This window comes from Idiotropiscis lumnitzeri, chromosome 20 (genome assembly GCF_059441095.1).
Source record: "Idiotropiscis lumnitzeri isolate Australia: NSW breed Sydney's pygmy pipehorse chromosome 20, RoL_Ilum_1.0, whole genome shotgun sequence".
NCBI lineage: Eukaryota > Metazoa > Chordata > Actinopteri > Syngnathiformes > Syngnathidae > Idiotropiscis > Idiotropiscis lumnitzeri.
In genome coordinates, this window is record NC_142410.1 from 11,744,666 (window position 1) to 11,766,664 (window position 21,999).

The 21,999-nt window shown below is 47.1% G+C and overlaps 2 protein-coding genes across 2 annotated transcripts in view; one reads left to right on the plus strand and one right to left on the minus strand.

Annotated features, from left to right (window-relative positions):
- dock1 (dedicator of cytokinesis 1) overlaps positions 1-21,999 on the minus strand; it is a 58,915-nt gene that overhangs the window by 15,567 nt on the left and 21,349 nt on the right. Inside the window, exons 28-29 of the mRNA XM_088283986.1 lie at positions 2,105-2,206; positions 709-803 (exon numbers count right to left, since the gene is read on the minus strand). Of these exons, the coding sequence (XP_088140112.1) occupies positions 709-803; positions 2,105-2,206 (197 nt within the window). The remainder of the gene's footprint in view (positions 1-708; positions 804-2,104; positions 2,207-21,999) is intronic.
- insyn2a (inhibitory synaptic factor 2A) lies at positions 6,817-21,370 on the plus strand. Its single transcript, XM_088283987.1, has 4 exons — positions 6,817-7,192; positions 13,397-14,363; positions 17,153-17,224; positions 20,710-21,370. The coding sequence occupies exons 2-4, from the start codon at positions 13,402-13,404 to the stop codon at positions 20,891-20,893; spliced, it is 1,218 nt and encodes a 405-aa protein (XP_088140113.1). The 5' UTR covers positions 6,817-7,192; positions 13,397-13,401; the 3' UTR covers positions 20,894-21,370.

The window sequence follows — 21,999 nt, forward strand, 5'->3', positions numbered from 1 at the left end:
GAGGGAGTGCGTTCAGCCGACGGGGCAAAACGGACACACAAAATGTTGTCTGGCAAAGTTCAAAGATAAAAAATAAAACATGTTGCGCAATCTTCTTCCTATTCCTGCGAGGAGGCTTAAGCCAACGTGTGCTCATTAAGCGCAGGAATAAACAAAGACACGAGGTTACCTAGGGGACGCTTGGATGTCTAATGAACGATGAGAAGTCATTTTGCACGCATGCGGCATCCCAGCTATGCGGCGTTGGAGCTTGTTCGGGAAGCAAATGTGAGAGCAAGTCGACGGCTGCGCCGAAAGTTGCCATCAGGAAAGCAAAATAAAGTCGCGGGCGACTGAAGAGGTGACGGAACTGCTGTCGACTGTTAGGCAAACAAACAACTAGATGCAATCAACCACAAAGCTTTTTTTTTTTTTTAATATTTCCACCACGGTGGCACCGGGCCTGGTTGGCATGAATAAAAGACAACAAGCAGCCAAGTAAGAAAAGACGGCAGGCGGGACTTAAAGTTGAAATTAGCATTTCTAATTCATGCGATTGTTTCCTGGCTGCTCATCTGATTGCCGCCGAGGAATCGTGTTGATATTATTTGCATGGCGGGATCGGTGGAGGAGAACGACGACGCGCGGCTACGCTAACCCACTTTTGACTCCTGTTCCTTAGCAACGTCAGCGTCGGTACTCCAAAGGCCGCTGCGGCGTGCCACTTACTTGTTTTGCATCATGTTCATGATGACCCAGTCCGACGGGTAGACGTTCTTCCCGATGAGATCTTTAAACATGATGAACGTTTCCATGAGGAAGTCCTGCAAAAATAATTTCAGCGTTTTGAGTTGACATTTCCCGACGTGCAAACATCCAATCCAGAACCAAAATGGCTGCCAAATTTGGTAGCAATTGAAAAAAAAATATATAAATATATATATGCACAATCTTTCGAATCCTTTCTAAAAATAATCATACAAGGGACGCTTCAATTGACTTTTTTTTTCGGTCTCCACATGAAAGATGCGCCTACCCAAATTTTATGTTGCTCCGTGCAAACAGTTTTGTGGGCTGAATTTTTTTTATTGGTTCATCCCAAACAAGTCAGTCCAGTAGATGAAGTTGAAAATTGGTAACAATCAGACGAAAATTCCCTTTTTTCAATAAATTGACAAAGATGGCCTCCTGTCAGTCTTCTCAGACTTGAGCCTTTCACCACAGACATGCCGACTGAATTTCACGCTGCCCTCGGACTGTTTTTGGAAAACGAAAAGTATGGGGAAGCCCCGAAAATGGCCATTTATTTGGCCCGAGAATAAAAAGGACAAAAGTAAGCAAACAATTTCAAAGTGGTAAAGTCAGGGGTGCATCTTTTCAGGGATTTGAGGTGGAGAAAAAAAACAAAAAACAAAAATCCTCCTGTGAGCTGCAGACAGCTTTGAAATGTGGCTCTGGCTGCGAGAGGAACAATCAATCTGCGCAAAGATTCCAGCTTCCTCGCAGTGATTGTTTGTCTTGCCAACAGCCTCAGCGTGGCCTCGGAGGAGAACAGCGTCAAGGTCGCGGAGTTTGCGAGTTGCACTGCACCAGTCGGGGAGGGTCAGTGTGATGATAATCCCGCCCACAATTCCGACCAATGGAAACGCAATTGGAAATGAAATATTCAGAATTTTGAAAACCATAAAAAAAAGTGGCGCCTTGAGTTGAATTTGTTCTGTGAGCACGCTTGCGACTCAAGTCACTGGAAGTGGAAATCATCTTGTCTCAGCGCATCGTGCAGCAAATTTGGGAATCGTAGTTTACTTATTAAACCTTTTTTTCTTGCGTTCAACACACTTCTACAGGTTACAAAACTAAAACTTATACAAAATAAACTAAAACAAAGCAAGCAAACCCGCAATAAAAACGAATTATAAGTAATTGAATAAAAAAAATAATATTGTCTGTCTACATGTGTTGCTCCATTTGTGTTTCAACGGAAATAAATACTAAAAAAACGTCATATATAATGTAGGCAATTTTGCTTGTGGTCAAGCATACGAACGCGTAAGAGCAACATGTTAAAGTTTTACATCAGTTTTGGGCAGGCGTCTTTCCTGAAACGTTCCGTACTGGCACTCACCACTACGTCGCTCCTTATTTTGCCGAAGGTGTTGATCAGATGCGTGTAGTGATAGTCGTCCATCTGCCTCAGCGTGGCGGTCATGCTGGCCACGAAGCTCCCCTGAACAAAAACAACAACGAGCACGACAAGTGAGTCGAGTCAAAAGTGGTCGGACGGCGACCGACTTGATTGGACGGGAGTTTGGGAGCAGAGGAGCGCTCGCCTCCTTCCCGCAGCGTGCCCGATCTCATTTATCCCCCCCCCCCCCCTCCAATTTGTCTCGGCTGATTAGCGAAGCCTGCTATGTCCCTAAAGGGCCGTCTTGGCTGGCTCACGTTAGCATCGCTGCGCCGCGCAGATAGCCGTACGGATGCCCGGCACGTGCCGGTCGCGACAAAGGAAAAGCTTCAATGAGCTCTTGAATGCTGACAGGTAGGTTTTGCATTGCAACTCCAAAAAGATGCCGGAGCTTTCAAAGTCTGAAAAAAAAAAAACTGTCTCTTAATGTGTAGCTTTTGCCAATTTGGGCTCATTGAAAAGCACATGTGACATTTAAATTAAAAAAAGTGCTACAGTGCTTCACAACTCAATCATTAAGATGCTGTGATATCAGTGATTTTTTTTTTTGCAAAATATATGCCCAAGAGAATTAAATTTTTGTCCGTCTAAATGTGGTTCTCCACCGTTTGTGTTCAAATAGTCGCTAAAAATTGTCCCTAAATAAAAAGATAAAATACGATACAATTTTACTGAATTTTTTTTTTTTATGCGCAGTTAGGCCATTTAATTCTGTGATTCTTTTGCTTACCACCAGAGGGAGCACCACCAAATCACTGCACTAGATTTGGCTGCATCTCTCAAGGGAATTTTCACGAGTTCGCCCAGAAAAGCATTTGTGAAGGTTCGTGTTAACGGAGCGGATGTCCTTGCCTACGTTTAATGGTGGAATCTTATTCCTACCAAAGCCTCCCATTTCTTCATTTCTTGGCCCATTTATCAGATTTCCACCGTGTGTCCATAAAAAGTCAAGTCAAGTAAGGTCTTAAAGACGCTTTGTTGCTACCGTCAAAACACACAGACGAGCCCTTGGGCCCGCCTTCTCCATTCACGTTGAAAATGCACAGCGGCACGCCCGGCATATTTGCCGTCACACCTCGCATCTTCATTCTGCACACGGCGCCTCGACATCTGGCGCAGCATGTGCTCCTGTTCTGCGTTTAGATCTTAATTGTGGCGGGGTGACAGCGGCGGGGTACTTTTTCTTGGCAGCTCTCCTCCTCTCGGGCCGCTCGCTCGCTCGCAACCTCGCCAGGTCCCTCACCTCCGTTTAATTTGCCATCCGGATTTGCCAGCTGATCCCAGCGCCTCCAGTGGCAATTAGGTTTGTTTGCTCGCTGACGAATCAGTCACAGGCCGCCGCGTAACAGGCAGAAAATCAAAAGTCAGATTGGCCGCCGCGTGCCCGTTAGCTTAAGTAGCTTATGCTCCTGCCTTGCGGCAAAATCGGCGTCGAGGCTGAGCGCGCGTTACATGTGCTAAACCGGGATTCTTATCGCCAGGAAGCTTTTTCTCTCTGAGCAAAAGAGTAGCAATAGCGGCAGACGCCCTGTTGCTGTTTTCAAGCGTGCGAAGCAAGGGGACTTGTGAAGAACACTTTGAAGTTTGCGCCGCTTTTATTAATAAAGCTCATGCGCAGGGAATTACCGCCTGCCCTTCATGCCGGCAGCACACGTCGGATCGAGCGATGAGGTGACCAAAATGTCCTCATCAAACAAGTCTTTGATTGTTGTTGTTTCCCATCGGAGCCACACACGAATTTCCAAACTCATCAACGGGAGGAACGTCAAGCAGGTTCAATACGTTTTCGGGGGCAGGCTACGGATGGCGACACCTCCGGCGTAGCTTCGTACGTGACTAACCAACCAACTAACCAAAGGCAACCATGAGAAGTGTAAACGGGGGGGGGGGTTAATTTGGGTCCTAAATGGATCGGCGCCACACGGAAACTGAGCAAACTGTTCTTGCGCCTTGTTCATCGGGAGCCATCCATCAAGATTCCAAGTCAATCATCTAATGGCCGCCCATCGAGCCGGAGTGTTTATCGAGTTGATTTCTCCCGCCGAGCGACAATAAAGCAAAGCCGAGTGCTGGCATCTATCACCGTATCCTGAGGGGCTCAATATCCATCTTGTGCTCGAGGGGGCAAAAAAAAAAAAAAAAAAAAAAAAAAAATGGGACGGATTGTTAGCAGAAATGAAAAAAAAAAAGAAAAAGTGATTAGAGAGTTAGGAAAAAAATGTGAATCTCCAGGAGAAGTCATCTTTTTTGCTTAACTTGACCCCCCCCCCCAAAAAAAAAAATGTTTTTTAGGTTTTAATTCCGCCTGTAGGGAGACGGTACGCTGGTCTCCAGGGAGTCTTCTCGGGTAGACAAAACTGACAACGTGGCAGGAAGAAAGATGAGGACTCGTTTTGTTCCCAAAGCTTCGAACGGCAAAGAGATATGGATTTGCTTGCTCCGAGAGAACGCACACACACACACACACACACGCACATCAACAGTGAGGCATTGGTTCCGAATACCATTTAATGTGGACTAGACAATGAAGTTGGGGGCGTTCTTCAAACCTTTCTATCAATTTCAATGTACTGACTTAATTCTTAAATCCAGTACATAGTCAGCAGGTTGCTCTCAAAGTTTTGGGCTCCAGGTTTTTTTTTTTTTTGTTTGTTTGTTTTTTTTTAACACATGGGGGGATTTATTTATTTATTTTTTTTTTTTAATCCTTACGGCAACAAAACAAACAAAGCAAAACACGTTCCTTTACTTAACGGCTGTGTGTTGCAAGCATTCATCATTTGCCAGAGTGTGTGGGGGTGTGTGTGTGGAGGGGGGCGGGGTCAAGATGTTAATGACCACTGCTCAGCCAGCCGAGCAGATACTATGGATAGAGGGTGCAATATCGTTTTGTCTGGTCTTGCCGGGCCAAATTGCCGAGGCCATTTGTTACCGCGTGTCGGCCCGAGAAAGGCGACGCTGCGAATTAGCCTCGACGCCACGGTTTTGTGGGGGGCTAGGGACCTGACCTTTCGTCGCTAACGAAAGGCAAACTGGCCAATCAAAGTGAATGACACTCTCTCAGTGGAATATTTTTTTTTTTAAACATCTTGGCTATCAAACATCAGTTTTTGGGCTTGCGCACAAACTCAAACCGCTGCATATCGTTGAGCAAAAGTGGAGATCTTGCGATTTCTGTCCACGACACGCGCAACATTTCTCTGGCTTGTTATTCCGCTTCGTACAAACACTCGGGACTGTAAAGTGCTGAAAGCCGAGCTCGGATGCACAGAGGAAACCTCGGCGGGTTTGTCTGATACGAAGCGGAGTGATGACCACAAGGCGGCTAAAATGTGAACGCTTACAATCTTGTTGTCGGTCAGAAGGCAAGAGCGGCTCGCGAAATGACAAAGCAGGCGATCTCGAAATCGATTTTCCAATCCCAGCAGACCCTGCGGCGGGACAGTATGGAGGCTCCTCTGACCCCGACGGCTCCGCACGTGCGACACACGCAGGGCGACAAGGACACTGAATAAGATACCCCCCCCCCCGAGGGCTCGGCTCTGAACTAATGAAATCGATAGCGGAAGAGAGAGGAGTCACTCCAGCGGTTTATCCAGCTGAGAAACTGTTTGCTTACACAAGCACAACGCTGAGCTCAAACTAATAAAAAACAAAAAAAAAACGGCAAAGCTTTTCGAGAAACGCATCTCCGTCGACAAAAAGCCATAAAATGCGCCAAGGTCAAGCGCTCGGGGGGGAATATGAGGCCAGGTGAGACGAAGCTGATCGCAGATGGCCATTGATAAAAATCTAAGCGTAAATGCGATGGGGTGGCAACGGTCACATGACGGAAACATTTTGTGTGGTTTTTGTACGGAACAAACCAACAAATCAGCTCGTTCTGACATTAACAACAAACTTTAACGAAGAATTAGAGGGCACCCTAATTTTCAAATATTTAGGGAGCTGGTAATGTCCTTTTTGACGAGATTGACATTTAGGCTCTCTTTTGGACCACATTTCCGGAGAAGAACCCAATTGGACTGTACAGTTTTGTAGCGCGCACACACAGCACACGCGCGCGGTCTGGAGAACGGCAGCTCATTAGCATGATACCTCAGGCTGGGAAGGGCTTCCCTGCAAAAGAGGGAGACGGAGACGAAGCGGGGACGGGCAAAAACATCCAACGAGCGCCACGCAATTAGTTGGACATCACGCACACGGCAGACGTCCGCCGCAAATGAGGTCGGGTGCTACGAGAATCCAAACAAGGGAAGGGCCGACGAACGCGCGTCGACATGGCGACGCGTTTGATGGAGAAAAAGCGGGAGAAATCCAGTAAAGCACACGGTGGCGTTTTAGCCGTGCACGCAAATCAAAAACTGGACTTAAAATATGATTCAATCCAAACATTTGTTTTGTTTTCTTAAATACACGTGACAAACATTTAACGTGCATTAAGTTGTGATTGTTTCGCAAACCACCCGAAAAAAAAACGAATCCAACAATCTGTCCGAGTGCTCCACTTTGAGAATCACTTTCATAGGCGAACGTCTAAACTCTCACTCCCCCCTTCGTGTGTCCTACCCGCCTCCCGCTGCTCTCTTCATCTCGCCTACCTCTCTCTCTCTCGCTCTCTTTATCTCGCACTCAGACGCTCGCATGCAGAAACGCGGAGAAAGCCACAGCGTGAGGAGCAGCGGCGGCTGCGACAGCCGCGGGCAAAGTGCCATGGGAATATTCTACCCGTAAGGACGTTGCCGTTGTGCGCACGTGTGTGTGTGTGTGTGGATGCATGTGTGTGCGCGGGAGAGCAAGCAGGAGCCCCTGCTGGCGTCGTCACGCAGACGGGAAAAGGGGGAGTCGGCAGGGGGGGGTGCTTAGAGGACGCCGATGTGCAGCGACGACTCCCGACTCTACCGTATGCCCGCCCGCCCGCCATAGCAACTTGTGCCATGGCGTAGCCTTCCCACCGCCCATCGGTGGGCATGCGAGGGGCACAAGTGGGAAATCGTCTTTTCCCCCAGCGCTGCACGACTGACTGAGGTGAGTCTCATTATGGGGGGAGAGGAAAGAAAAAAAAAAAAGTCTTGTTGAAGAATGTCGAGGGCAGGATAGCGCTCTGACGTGTGCGGTCAAACGATTGCGTCTTGGTGTCGTACTCTGATTGCCTCCCTATTGCCGTCCTTTGTGTTTCGCGACAAACAGGAGACCAATCCAGGGTAGCTCCATTGACTTGTGGCAAAAAAAAAAAAAAAAAGTCACGTCGTAATTTGAAGGTCAGAGAAATGATGACGGCAGTTTTGGACTTCTTATTTGTTGCCTCGTGAACATGCAAAGATGAGCGATGGAAATTGTTGCGCGGGACCTCAACGTTGCCACCCACGGAAATCACCATCCAACTCAAAAGAGCTTTCATGGTTAGGCTGATCAAGTAACCGACTGAGTTAGCAATCAAATGACCAACCAAAAGTCCGAAGCAGCAAACAACTCATTTAGCAATAAGACTGACTTTCCAATCAAATCATTTGATGCTCTAACCAACCAATCGGCTCACAGCCTTGCCAATCCAAGAACAATTGGCAAAGTGGAGGAATCGGCTTGAGAACCGCGACTAACCCCGACGCAAACTAATCTGGATTATTGGGCCGGCTCACCTCTGTCGAGATTCCGAAAAATGTGTGTGCGTGAGCTGGCAATGGAGAGTGGAGACAAGCCTTCACCGACACGTCACTCCTCCACTCGGCTCTTGATGTGATTGCAACTTCCCCGAGATGACGAGAGTTATTGCATGCCGATACGTCGCAGAGCCGCGAAGGCAAATTGTAGAGGACGGGATGGAAACAGGATGTCTGCTGGCGTGGAAATGACACGTCGCCATTTGGCTGACACGCCAGAGTGCGTCTTTCACCTCCCGGTTGGTTCTCGAGAGGACCGAGGACGGTGACCCGCAGCGTTTGATTGCATTCGGCAAGAGAAAACCCGAGAGGATGACTCACTGATAAATGTTTGAGAGTGTCGAGTACAAAAAAAAAAAAAGGAACCTCGACGGGAAGATTTTGGAGTTTTTCACGAACCATCTCCGTTTGGGGCGTTCGGGTTTCCGCGTCGGGCCAAGACAAGCCCGGGTCAGGATTTTAACATTACCGAGGGGATGACCCACAATCACCTGTGATGCAGATCAACTTCAACCGTCCCATCCCAATCGGTACCTTACACGCGGCAGAGCGAGTTGCAAAAAAGCCGAGTCGATTAAAAATGAGCAAACACTAAATTGAAGTGAGCTGCGATGAATCGTCTGCCGTGACTTGTGTGAACGGCGCCGACACACGAGCACGACGAGATGAAACATTAACGAGGGGGAAGACCCACACGGAGCAAGATTCTGATTCATCCTCCGTCATACGCCTCCTCTTCAAGCATCCCACTGCGTTCAATTCACGCGCGGCGGCTCGTGTTTGCCGGCCGCGCTGAGGCTGAACCTCGCATCACGCGCAAGCTTTGGAGAAGGAAACAAAAGGGGAAAAAAAAGGGGGAAGACGAGGGCATCTTCCGCAGCGGTGTGGACGGTTTAGATGCCGCGCGGGGGGGAATCCCCGAAGAGGAGGAGCGGCAGCACACTTGGGTGCAGGCGAAAGCAAACAACAAACTAAGAAAGGCAAAGCGAGTCGGGGAAAAGTAAAGAAAATACCACTCAGCGGGGATTACGTTTTTTTTTTGCCTTGGCTAGGAATGGAAGTTTCTACTGTAACACGTACAAGCCTCATCTCAAGTGACTACAGCAACAAAATCCAATTAAGGGAAGATATTTGGTTTTGGGACTCACTCCCCACCACAATTTCCAGACGATAATGCGCACCCACACAGAAGCCGCAGCATCTCCCCAAAAATAAATTAAAAAATGAAAATACAAGCCGCACCGGGCTATAAGCCGCAACGTTCTATGTTGAAAAAAAAAAAAGAGTTTTTTTTACTGCACGTCCAAACAATTTTGTCCTGTAAGTTTGCTTATTAAAACAGAACAGACAAGAAAAAAAAAATTGTAGATTTATTTTGCGTATTTTCTGAACTATAGAGCACCCCCACTGGTGAAAGAAAAATCCACAGAAAAGTCACCCCCCTGTATGAGCCGCATGCTTCAAAATCGAGGAAAGTCCGGAAAATACGGTATTTACGCTTAAAAACCAGTGCGTCGCGTTCTTGATGTAAATCATCGCCACCAACTGTAGCGAAAATAATAAAAAAAAATTTTTATTAAAAATGAGTTTGCACAATTTTTTTGTGCTGTCAAATCGCACTTCTTGGCAAGGGTGTCAATTTTTTGTCAATAAATCCTGTTGACGCAACTTCAGCAGGTATGCAAATGAGCTCCGACCTCGTCACCATTCCAGATTATCATGTGATCTGAAGCATTTCGCTGGAAAGCGACTGGAACTGCAATAGAAAAGGTGACCGGCAATTGCGCGTCCTTGAAACAACGATATGTTATCTAGTCCTCGACGCAGCACAGAAAAAAAAAAAAAAAAAAAAAAAGGTCCTTAAGATGCTGCCTGGCAACCGCTCGGCTCGGCGGCCTGAGCGACAACTGCCAGAAAGACAATCCCTTAAAATCCTGTGATTTGCAGCCGCCTTTTAATCTTGAGGGTATTAAGCCGGCGTTAAACTCACAAAGGATTTTCCGTAGCGGCGCCTCAATGCCGACCTTTGCAGTCAATCACTCGGGCCGCAGAGTGGCGGCGCGTTACGGCGGCGAGCTTCCATCAGTGGCTGTCAAACCATCCCGAGTAAACCGACCCCCTCCGAGCATCATCAGTGTCCCATTAACCCTCTTCCTTTTTTATGAACATAGAATATGTCCCGAGCAAAGACTATTCTCCGAATAATTGTCGATAGCAATTTATGAACTTCGGATCTTTTCCAAATGTATTTAACGCTTGTCTAACATTATTAAAAGGATGTCTCAGACGAAAGAGGAGGTTGATTTTCAAAAATATTTTACACAATTCCACACGCTGCTTCCAAGTCAGACTTTCCGCCTTCACTCCGTAAAATGCGTGCACTCACGGCCAACAACGAGGCGCTCTACGGTCTGAAGGCCCCGGTCCAGACGTCTGCCTTCACCAGACGCACTTAAACTGCCGAGTCGGCTGAAGCAAAGATGCAATTTTGGGCGGGAGGCAGAGCTAGCTAGCTAACTGGGAAGTGCGCTGGTACAAAAAAAGCGCAGACGTTCTTAGATAGTGGGGGAGGAGCGACTCATGTAAGATCCCCAAGTGCATCAATAGTCTGCCCTGGAAAACTGAGACGGCGAAAAACACTTTAATGCTTTATCGCCACAATTCTTTCAATATTTCCATTATTTTGTATTTAGGTTGTAGAATGACATTTGTCCATTTTCAAATTGGAGCCAGGACGCCTGAAAGGGTTTCGAGGCGGATCAAACATGTTTCCAAACACTCATAAGCGTTTGTAATTATGAGCTCAGAAAGAAGCGGGAAAAGGAGAGAGACAAAACAAGAGAAGATAAAGCAGGATTACAGCAAACTTCCATCACGCCGCCGCCGCGCTCATTTGTTCAGGCAGCCTCGCAGCTGTAATTGTCACGGCAGGAGAGTGGGAATTCCTCGGCGGATCGAGACCATGGTGTGTTCACTGCATTTTCTCCGCCGTTATTGCAGTAACCGACGGGCCTCCAAATTGCCAGACTTTCTTTGTCATTTTAGAAATGGCGTCTTGAGACTTTTTTTGGGGTTCCGCTCATGATCGGCATGCATATTATGGGAAATGGCAATTTCTTCGGCGTATTTGATTCTTTGCCCGACTCCTCGTCAGGCTCGAGACAGGGATGTGACCTTTACAGTTGATCAAGCGGTGTTCCTCAAGCTTACGTTCCGGACACCCTTTCATTTGGTATCAAATGGAATTCTGTTTGGCTTGTTTGACTCCATTCAACATTTTAAGAAAGTCTCTCTGCATTGCTTCGACCTCATTGAGATGAAGCAACACATTTTCCAGCACTTAATTAATTCTGCGCTTTTTGCTCCGCACACAACATTAATGAATTTTCCCTTTCGATGGAGCGCGAGAGATAAGACAAAATGAGTCTGGGGTGATAAAGGAAAAAAAAAAACCTGGCAAACATTCAATCCCCCCCCCCCAGGGTTGGAAACGCTGAGCGCTGACATTTCGACCCTTTACGAGTTCACCCGCAGCGACGACTGTCACGCGGAAAAATGCTGAGTCAGGGTTGGGCCGACGGCTATCTGTGAATTCAAGGTGCATCGTGTTAAATTAGCATGCGCCCGCGGCGCAAAAAAACATTTCCATTACTGAGCAATTAATTGTTTTACCGCAGTAATCTGGACTGTTCTTGCTGCGGAGTTGGAAAGAAACGTCTCCACGCTGTCCCGAGAGGTAGTAAACCCGCCGTTTAAGAAAAAAAGGGGGCCAACCTCAGAAGAAGACACTTGGCTCGATGAGTCATGCAATTTTTGCGGTCGGAGGAGGGGTCTCGCAAATCAAGATAACATTTATACGTCAAGAGCCCGCAGTGATGCCAAAACGTCAAAGAAAGGATCAAAGCGAAAAGAAGCGTGCAATGTCATCCGTGCGGCGACGCAGACTGACTCTGTTCATATTTAATTATCAGATTATTTCGAGCGGGGTGGCATTTCAAATTGTCCCGGGACGTAATCGGGAATATTGCGTCTCGCTATTCGGAACAGCGGTGACCTCATTTCGAGAGCGGGGTGTGTGTGCGTGTTTGTGTGTGTTACAGGGGGTGTTCAAGGGGTTTCTTATTTAAAATCTCACGCACTAACTAACAAATATTGACACCGACGGACCACGAGCGAGCACACAAAACAAAACAGTCTCGACTCCTCACAATTTTTTTTTGCAGTTTCCCCAAATGGGATCGCTGCTTTTGTTTACATTGAAACCTGCAAAAAAAAAATAAAAATTGGGCAAAAGCTTCTTTCTTTGGCTCGCGGGTAAATAAACGGGAGCGCTTTGAAAAGGGTCGTCTTTTTCCTGTTGACAGAGCGCCACGGCGACGGAAGATAAGCTCAGGGGAAATAATTGCCCCTGTCTGATTCAACATCTAGATGAGATTGCCGAGTGTTTGCTCGTTGTATATCAGCGGGCGAGAAATTATACGGTGTTTGTGTCGAGAGTTAAGAAGCCTGCGGAACGCTAAATTATTACCTTCGGCTCGGGTTGGAATTTAGTTGCGCGCGGGACGAGCAGGTACCGTAAATTTCATTCGGTATTCACCGACTTGCGTATTTGCGACCAGAGCAGAGTGGTCACATTTAAAGATGATGCGCAGGAATCGAGGGATCGCCGAGTGGAGAAAAAAAAAAAATCTCAGGTTGTACAAAGTTTTGTTGCGAGCGAAAGGAAAAGGTCAGACAATTAAAAGCGATGTAAACAAGAGACGGCGTCCGTTAACAACCGGCGGCACCCGTAAACGCACGAGTTGACATGAACAACCGGCGGCGGTGGCGGGAAAATGAAACAAACAAACAAACAAAAACAAGCGGTGAGATGTTTGGATGACCTCACGGATTAAGAGACCCCAAAAAAAAAAAAAATGGCATCTCAGGTTTCACAGAGAATGGGATTAGAGAGAAATCCCGGCGGATTATCCGGAGCAAATGCCTTAACTGTTGCGTCGCACCAAAAGCTCAACAATTCATTGATTGATTTTTTTTTTTTTTTTAAACGCACGAAGAGATGTGAGTCGCCTGTCTGACGTTCGTCAAGCGATTTCGTCCAGCATATTTCTTGAACATGTTTGAGCCACAAATATGGAATATTTCACGGCACATTTCCACGCTGTGACATTGATCAACTCTAAAGAGGCTCGTCTTTTTTTCCCCCGCCCACCTCTGCCCTCTCTCTGACAGGCATACCAACGGCCGCCAGCGAGGCTCTCCAAATATTTTTTGCGTGAGTTTCATTTAGTGCGTGATGACATTTTTCGGATGTTAAACAAAGTGCTCCGGCTCCATAAAGATCAGGAAACCGATTAAAAGGCTCTCTTCCGAGTTGGCATTAATAAAGCGGATTAGCGAAATTTGTTTAGCAATCAAATTCCAAGGCTGAGAATTGTGATCTTGGCCATAATTCTGCAGGTTTCTCCGTTCTCCGCGTTATTTGAGCTTCAGGGGCTGTAATACGCGAAGCTTTACGACTAAGCCCGTCATTACCGCCGAATGACTTCCTATCGTTCTCCACGCCTCTTAGGCACCATGGTGAGCAAGGAGGGCGGCAGATGCATGCTCACCAACTCCGAGTCCGACTCAGAGACGGCGGCGGCGCCGGCCTTGCCCTCCGCCTCGCTGGCGCTGCAAGTCAAGTATTCCCTGGACGCCAGTCGACAGGTGAGGAAGCGGAACAAGGCCCTGCAAGTGCGTTTCAAGGATATCTGTGAGGCGCAAAACGAGCAGAGGGAGGCAGAGTTGGCCAAGGACGGGAATCCTCTCTCTTACAAAGCGGCGTACCGCAAGTACATGACCGTTCCGGCCCGGCGATCCATTCCCAACGTCACGCGCAGCACCGGGGTGCAAACGTCCCCCGACCTCAAGAAGCGCTACCAGACGTTCCCCTTCGAGCGAAAGAAAGGCCACGCCTTGAAGCACGTGGCGGCCGTGGACACGTACAGAGGGCAGAATAACGGTTTTGTCGTGGAGGTGAATCCAACGGCGGCGCGGACGTGTTTGGACGACGAGGCGGAAGAGGAGGCGGCCCGCGGCGGGAGCAGAGTTTGGCGGACCAAAGCGCTGCTCCACACAAACGAGCGAGTGGCCACGTGCGACGGCCCGTGCGAGAACGCGCAGCCGCCCGCGGGATCGCCGCCAAAAGAGCGGCGGCCGCTCGATCAGGAGGAAGGCTCGTCGCGAGCGCGAACCCTGCCGAAGGTGACGGGGCCCATCGCGTGGAACTCCCTCACCCAAGTGGAGTGCCTGGACAGTCTGTCGGCGCGGCACAAGCGGAAGAAAAGCCTGCAGCTCAACGGGCCGCAGAGCGAAACGTTGCCGTGTCACGCGGCGGACCAGGAGGCCTGCAAGCAAATAGTGCCTCTGAATGACGACGGGGATGTTAAAGCACAGCTTCAAGCCATGGAAAACGTCATCAGCTCCAGCCAGGAGACCATCAAGGTGCTGCTGGGCGTCATCCAAGAACTGGAGAAGGGCGAGGCCCACAGAGAAGGGTAAGTGGCGCCCCCTTCAGAACATTCGCACACCAAGGTCCACTCAGATGAGTGAAGACCAACGGCAAACACGACAAATGTTTAGAAACGAAAGACGGCACGGTATTTCCTTGCATTGGTTTCTTAAAGGCATTTTCTCACAGCTGTGTTGAAAATATTTCATCGGGTTGTCTTTGGCAGAACATAACGGCCAGCATTCATTTCGCCGTCAAAACACAACATCCGTGTCATGAATCCAAATCTCAGCTAATGCATCGTCCGACTTTGATGTTTTTGCAAGGCCAGACTTGCTTCCAAGCAACCGCCACCCACAAGTACGCGCCAAGTCAAGGTCAAAGAGTCGACAGCGTGCGGCGGCAGACCTCGGAATAAGCCATTTATAGTCCAGCGGCGACTGAGTTCAGAAAAGAACGCAGATAGCATCGAGGCCGCTGGAAAATGGAGGATTGTTTATCGGAAAAGAGGCCAATTGGGCGAGGGCCGGCGAGGTTTGGACTGGCGCACAATCGCTCATCTCTGGGAGCTGTTCATTTTTTTACACATCAACGTTTAGCAATGACTTTGATTGCTTTTCTCCAGACACAAATGCCAACTGCAAAGTGTCCGCAGGCGACAGGTGAAGCGAGTGCATACGACACCGTAATTACAACTGATAAAAAAATTGACCGGACCGGACGAAATCTTGAAGTCTTTTGAAATTTGCCATGAGTGAAGATAAGACCCTCTCAACAAAACGCAAAGTCCCACGTGCGCACCTTTGACACCTACGCACGCCCACGGTGACCTTCAAAGGTGGAAAAATCAGGGTGCTAAATATACGTACGACTGATGGCACCTTTGCTTTCACTCTCCCACGAGGGAGGAACGCAGGCCTTATTTTGTCTTATTAGCTCAGCGTGAGACGGGCTGAAATGGGCGTTTGCATGGATTTCGAGGCAAACCTAATTGGTGATCATATCAAAAAAATAAATAAATAAAATAGAAGCTTGACTTTTCCCAAATTGTCTCGAAGGGGGGACATAATGTGCCATTTTCTTCACATCTGACAACACGGAGGTCTCAATGCAACGTCTGCTTCAGTAAAAATAACCCAAGGATCAAGAATTACAGCTGCCTGTGTTGCCATGACGACTGCAGAGCGTTTTTATTTTTAATGCCTACTACCCCAACAATTTCCACATTTCCGATGGACAAAAAAAAAACAAATGGATTGAAAAAAAGATCTGAAATCCAAAGTGATGCAGCGACGCCATCTACAGTCACCTGCGTGTCAAAACCTGAATGTCAAGCTAACATTTTATCGGGCTGCAGTGGCTATGCTAATGTCTGTTAGCATCTTGTCCTTTCGCAGATGTTAATCTGCGCAGTCAACAACACTGCTGCTCCGTTTAACTTTTGGCTCAGAAATTCCGATTCTGCCGAGTCCCAATGTGGATCTCCGCCCAAGTTGCTGCCAACTGCAATCATAAAAAAAAAAAAAATGCTGTGTTGTGTTGTGTCGCTTGACAGACAGGCGCTCCCGAGACCCAAATAGGTGTATTCGAGCAACTAAAAAGTAACTTTTTCCAAAATATGTCGAATAAATGAATGCTGAAAAAAATTGCCCCTGTATCACCTCCCACACATCCCGTCCGCCGTTAATAACCACGCTGGCATCCGCACCTCCGATATATCTGTCAGAGCATATGGCGGGCAAAGGATTAGATAAGGAGCGGGAATTTACGATAGGTGTTTAATTTTTCTTTTTGACTGGCGCAGCACCTCGGAAGGAGAGAATGATTAGGAGACACGATGAGCTCAATGTGAACGCTAACACGTCCATCGGACGTGGTAATAAAACGGCAAAAAAGATGACGGCGGCCATCAAACGGCAATGTCGAACATTCCATTTAAGAGTTTTTACGATATCGTCTCACGCACCAAAATGGAGGCAAAAGCTTTTTCAAGATGAATATGACATGTGCGGTGAGTGGACCGTCCCGTTCAGGCCACGTAAAACGGGAGCGATCTTTGTGGCGGGAGCAACACAAGCGCTTTGTCGACTTAAGGAGAATTGCATCTGCGGTGTACTCAAAGTGGTTTAAGATGACAACAAAGCACATTTTCTCCGCGACGTGACTAAATCAAGCTCCCATATGAATAATATTTTATATTTCATGCAGAATTTGCCGGATGCAACCTAACCCTAAACCCGTCCCGTCACTCCGCTGAGCGAACGACGCCTCTCGTTTCGACGAGACTGACTCAACAGCACCTCCGCTGGTTGCAGCCGAGTAGCGCACTCCCATGGCAAATCCATTCCATTCAATCGACTGCGTTGTTCACGCTCGATTGATCGCACATATTGAGCCGAAACAAAGAATTGAAAGGTGCAAACATAAAGTCAAAGTCATAAAACAGCAAATAGCGCTTTGGCAAACGGTTGCCGGACATTTTCGCCCGCCATCTAATAAAGAACAATAATAAAAAGATGAACTGACAGTGTCCAAAAATAATTAGCTTGTGTGCCCTTGTGAGTTGGATGTAAATGTGAGCTAATGTTGTCAACGAGGTGGTCAAGCTTTGATTAAGCTAGCGGGTAGCGCAGCACGCAGAGTCACCTCTACTCTCAATCAGTGAAGCGTGGCTAATGCCCCCCCCCCTTCCACACACACACAAACACACAATTTTCGCTTGCCGGGGCAGCATGACTCCGTGCTAACGAGCAGGAGACGTACACCGACGAGAACGGCTTAACAAGACCTGTAATGATTACCCCCGCCCCCCTCCACTCCCCCACTCCCCCACAGGCTCTCCTATCGCACCGGACAAGACACGGCCAACTGCGACACATGCCGGAACAGCGCATGCATTATTTACAGGTGAGTGGTGCAATTTAAACGAAAATATTCCACACGGTGACGTGTCAGTGACATATTTGACTTCTTTCGTTACAAATTCTTAAGTATCTGTTCAAATTAGTTGCGGCGATGTTAAAAGCAACACTTCCTCGATCTGCCACAAGCATTTGCAACACTTCGTCTCATGCAGAACAACCAAAATCGAAATCAATGTTGCTTTGGAGAAAAACGGCGTCGATTGGACACACACACAAATATAGCAAGCGCATTGATGCAGGCGAGAGGATTAAAAGGCAATCTAATTATTTTCATCTCCATGAACGATACTTCTCTGGAGGTGGAAGAACACAGGAAGAAAGGAGGAAGCGGAGCCAGGTTAGGAAGCCGAGCCGTGACGGGAGACAAAGTGCGCGGGGGTTGAATAATCATCACCGTGAATCACATTGTGCTTGGCGGAAATCGGATTCTATTGTATCGCTTCGTGATTGGAGAATTGTATTCGAGTAATAGATTTATTTATTTATTATTATTGGACCATATATCAATTCAATGTAGCATTTCGCACATTGTTTCGTGAATCGGACAGAATAGGATCACCGTGAGTCGTAATCGGAGAGAATCGTATTGAATCACAACTGGAGTGAATCCCCGTGCCATTTTAGTTTAGCCAAATTCCAATAAATTGGACCTTAATTGGACTTAACAATATTTGTATCGCAGTGCGCCGGATGCAATTGGATTAAATTGTATCATAATTGGAGTAAATCAAATTTTAATTTGAGCCAATCGCCTCGAATCGTACTTGGGCTCAATTGGATCGTCACGCATCTTTATAGGAGTGATTTGCATGAGACTTGCTTCATACATGTTTTTTTTTTTTTTTGGGTCAAGGCAATTCATTATGAGTATTTGAACACACACGGGGAAAGAAGGCCGCCACATAATCAATATATCAAAAAGCAGAACCACGGCACGGCACCCAAGCCGGAGGACTTCAAGCGGAATACACAAACACAGCCGCCCTTGCCAGGTTCAACTTTCCCCCTTTTGAAAATTCCTGAACCGCATCGTCGGAATGCGTTATCGCCTTCATGCAGCGCGGCCGACGGGAAGGGATTCGCTACTTTTCACACAAAACGTGCGCGGCTTTGAATCGGGAAAGGGTGAGGAGAGGGATGAAAAGATTAGCGGCCTCCGTGGCAGATTGTCGGATGATGTCATGCGTCAAGGTGCGGAAGGGGAGGAGCGGGCAAAGTCAAAGAGGCACATGAGAACAGGAAATGTCAACAACACCTTGACAGTGAAGTCAAATTTGCTCCACGAGCACGTGACTTAAAAAAACAAACAAATTTGAAAATAAGACGCAGGCCAACGGCATAACTGCGCCGGATGAGCTCTTTGAAAAGATGCGCTAATTATCTTTTCAAGGCGCTCTCCTCTCCAACAAAGTCGCCACTTGCACCTTTGCCTGCTAAGGGACCCAATTGCCACTAAAACGCCATAAAAGCGTCGTTATGGTCGCTCGTATATACGGATAACGACACGCTGAAAGGAAAACGAGTCTCTTAAGTGGTGTTTTTTTCCCCCCCCCAAATCCTTGCGTTACCTTGCCAGCTAGACGCAATGACTGAAATTGAAATGTTTCGTCAATTTGCTTCCAAATCTTAACATTTACAATTAGTAGCACTTAAACAAAACCGTCCAGGACAAGTTTGCCTTTGCAAGCGAGTTTTAGCGCAGATTCAAAACAACGCTTGAATGCGTTCGTGCAAACCTTTTGACACACACATCGTCGATTAACACTCTTAACGATGTCATGAGATGCAGCCAAGGTTTCCCTCCTGAGCGGTCAACTGCCGCTTTGAATAAATGACGACCTGACGCCAGTACGACGCAGGGTGGAATTAAATACAAAAACAATGGAAACGGCCCCCAAAGTGAATTAATGAATCGGAAAAAAAAAATTTCTCTAAATGAGCTTAAATGCACTTTGGTATCCACGCCGGGAAATAATAACTTAATGGTGAGCAACAACGGTCTCCAAAGTATTATGGGCTGACTCGCAGGCGCAAGGAAAAGCCTATTACGCCGATAGTGTTGGCGTGCGCGGGCGTTCATGTGCATGAGCGCGGGGACATGTGAGTGATCCCCGCAGAAAAAAGAAGGAAAACAGAAAATGGCAGCAATGGATTAGAACGTGCCCGTCGGAGCTTTGGCACAGACGCAATTAAGGCTTTTGTTGGCGATGAAAGGGCCACACTGAAATATTTTTGCGGCAAATGCTGCGAATCCTCGTTAACCTCCGACAAATACAGCGCGTTGTCGATCACGGCAGATCGACGCGTCGCGCTAATTCCGGCTCAAAATGGGAAATTAGTGACTTATTTTTTGTTTTTGTTTGTTCCTGGTTTTAGGCAAAAGCTAAAAATTTTGGGGTCTGTGTTTTAAATTAATGTTCATTTCTCCGATCCTACTGAGAATGATCGGTTTCGAAAACGGATGAATGGACGTACGTTCCAAATGACGGAGCGTTATCGATCGACGCGTACGTTCTCCTTCTGTCCGAGTGTTTCCATAATAGCTCGGCCATTAGCTTTGCAGGCACAAGACACATTCCGAGGATACAAACTTGGCCCTGATTGATTTCAAGCCCCTGTAATTAAGCGCATGTGATTTATTGCTAATTGCCGCGGCGGTCTCGGCCTTGAGTTGGAAAAGGCCTGAGTGGGGGGTGGGGGAAGGGGGATGGGGGGGGGGATGCAAAGTGCCGAGAGCCTGGCAGGAAGTCATCCGTTTTGGTTCAAAAGGGACATTTTTGGCCAATTCTAAAGTTCACTAGAAAGATAGAGAAAGCTTCATCACAAAAGATCAAACTAAAAAAATTATTTTGGGAATTCTTTCATAGGATCGTTCCCAAATTTGAACGACGTTGACGAGACAGAAAGTTTCCTTTTCATGGTTGCCAACTTCAGCGAACACCTTGAGCTCAATCGATCTCATTTCATCGGCTTCCCGAAAATATCCCGTGTGTCTGCTGTGGCACTCACCTCCACAGCAGCCGGCAATGGCGAGGCCGTTACGCAAGTCAAGCCTGTCGCAACCCCCACACCGCCGTCATCAAGCGGAGGACGCTTCGGGAGATTAAAAGTGCCAGCGCGTTTAGTGTGGCTGAGGCTGTAATCTGAGTCAACCCCCCCCCCCCTAAGTGTCAACTTTAACTCATTCCCTGCCAGCTGTTTTCAAAGCAGACTTTCCCCAAATTGCCGGCCAATTTGAGCCTTTTGACCAATTTGGCGCAATTTGTGTGAAGTCACTCTTCACTTGAGTTGGTTCTTACGTGCTCGGCTTTTTGAAGCCTATTAGAGGAACTTGCTGGGTCACGTTAGGTACGTTCATGCTAGTCCGGCAACGAAGGGCAGACCGCCGACACCGCGGGCCGGATCAAGATTGCCAATTCTGCTTTTTCTTCTCGGACGCGGCTGATGTGTTTCCCTTTTGCTTAACAGCGTGGAGCTGGACTTCAAGCAGCAGGAGGACAAACTGCAGCCCCTCATGAAGAGGCTGTGCCCCTCGGACGACAGCCACTTCCCCGCCCTGCCGTACCCCCACGAGGCCTTCACATCCACGCCCAAGCGCAAGTCCAAAGCCGAGTCCAAGAAGCACGCCCGCTGGAGACTTTGGTTCATGTGAACGTGTCGTTGGGGGGAGCCAGAAAGCCGAGCTTTGCTAACTCGGGAACTTCCGTCCGGAGCTATTTTGGAGGAGATTCGCGTCAAACCGGGCGTGAAATCGCACTTTTTGGCGAAATGTGATGAGCAGCGACTTCCGAAGCTGCCGTCGAGGGAGATTCCGGATTTGGATAGCGGTCGGTCACGTCGGGACTACATGGACTTGCCTCTCACCACACAGCAAAGCACAACAAACACAGTTCAGGAAAGACTTTTTTCCGGAGTACCCGGACGATTTTCACCCGTGAAACTATTCATACAGTCGAAGAAAGCCGCCATCACTTTTATCCATCTTTAAAATTTCACCTTGACTTATCGACTAACTTTGAAGAAGATGTAAGATATAAAAACAATATTGTTAAATGACACTTATTTTCTTAATGGCATTTTTGGACATTAAAGGACATTTTTATCTATAGCTGTATTTAAAAAAATAAAATAAATAAAATTTTAGCTGAATATATTTATGGAGAGGGGGTGGGTGGGTATCAGTTCACATTCACTTTTATTCACTTTTAAAGTTGAGCCGAGGCTCTAATATATATATATATATATATATTTAATTTTTTTTTTTTGCCTTTTTTTTTTTTTTTGAAAATATGAATATCGTTGAAGGGTAATAGCAACTACATTTGTTGATTGTATTGCCGCAATGAAGCGAGCCAGAACTGAATGTACAGCGTAGCCTTGCATTTTCACAGGATTTAAACTTTTTAAAAAAAAACAAGTGGATTTTTAAAGCCAAAATTCAGCTGTTTTAGTTTCTTTTTTATCTTTATTTTTTGGAAACACTCCATCCCAACTATCAGTCTATAAAATACTAGAGGTGTAACGGTACATATTTAAATAACGTCATCTTGAATTCTTCCTTTTTAGGAAAGTGCAAGATCAAGATTTGTCTTCATTTTGGGGAAGCACAACAGCAAGAGTCTGTCGCCTCTTTCGAAAAGTGCATCATTGGCTTTTCAGTAAACCTTTGAACAGTTTAAGAACTCTTACAATTTTTTTTTGCTCGCAGTTCCACTTCCTTCCGCTTGCTTCACCTTTGTATTGTACTCCAAAATCAAA